The 856-nt window shown below is 55.0% G+C and overlaps 1 protein-coding gene across 2 annotated transcripts in view; it reads left to right on the top strand.

Annotated features, from left to right (window-relative positions):
* The window catches only part of WNT7B (Wnt family member 7B), a 101,105-nt gene that overhangs the window by 11,075 nt on the left and 89,174 nt on the right, over positions 1–856 (top strand). Inside the window, exon 1 of one of the 2 annotated variants that reach the window (XM_005421036.2) lies at positions 83–586. The exons of the other annotated variant lie outside the window; for it this stretch is intronic. Coding sequence (XP_005421093.1) covers positions 504–586 — 83 coding nt within the window. The 5' untranslated portion in view covers positions 83–503. Of the gene's footprint in view, positions 1–82; positions 587–856 lie in introns of those variants that run through there. 2 annotated transcript variants of the gene reach the window in all.

The raw sequence follows: 856 nt of genomic DNA, 5'->3' as shown, positions 1-856 counted from the left end.
GCAACCCCCCCCAAGGAAAAAAAAAAAAAAAAAGAAAAAAGGGAGAGGGAGAGAAAAAAGTAGGCGGATTGCAGTGACTGACTGCCCAATGGCAGCCCCGGGCCTCAGGAGAGTTACAGAGAGAGAGGGAGAGAGAGAGAGAGAGGCACTTTCTGCCATCCAAATCCCTTAAACCATCCTCATTCCGACACGAGAACCCACTGTAACAACTTCCAACCACTGAGACATGACAGGCAGGAGCCCAGAGGCAGCAGCAGCAGCGAGAGCAGCAACAGCAGCAGCACACACTCTGCACAGGGAGCAGCATTAGCACCAGGGGAATACTACACACAACAATACAAACAAACAAACAAACAGACAAAGCCCCCCCAGGCCCAAGGGACTGGATTCCAACTCAGATTCAAGCCACAGCTGACACCAAAAAGGGTGGGGAATTACGACCAGGGGGGGCCAGAAAGGAATAACCAAGGAAGAGAACTCAAGAGTGTAAACGGGATTCAGCCATGATCCTTTTTTCATCTCGCAGTGTATCACTCTCAGTGTATTACCCTCAGATTTTCCTCATCCTTACCAGTGGGAGTTACCTGTAAGTGATCCAGATTTTTTTTTTTCCAAATACTGTTTGCAATGCCCCCGCTAGCAGCTACCTAGGGGCAATGCGCAGAGCGAGCAGAGGGAGCCGGGAGAAGCCAGCACGGGCGGCAGCTCCGTGCGGTGCGTGGTGGTGAGGATGGTGGTGGTGGTGGCGGCGGAGGAGGAGGAGGAGGAGATGCTGCGCTGGTGGCGGTGCTGGCGCTGCTGGTCGGACCCCGCCGGGGGAAGGGACGCACCGCCAGGTAACTCCCGGGGCTGCCCC

Source organism: Geospiza fortis, unplaced genomic scaffold (assembly GCF_000277835.1).
Source record: "Geospiza fortis unplaced genomic scaffold, GeoFor_1.0 scaffold10, whole genome shotgun sequence".
Classification (NCBI taxonomy): domain Eukaryota; kingdom Metazoa; phylum Chordata; class Aves; order Passeriformes; family Thraupidae; genus Geospiza; species Geospiza fortis.
This window is presented reverse-complemented; position numbering and strand designations above follow the sequence as displayed.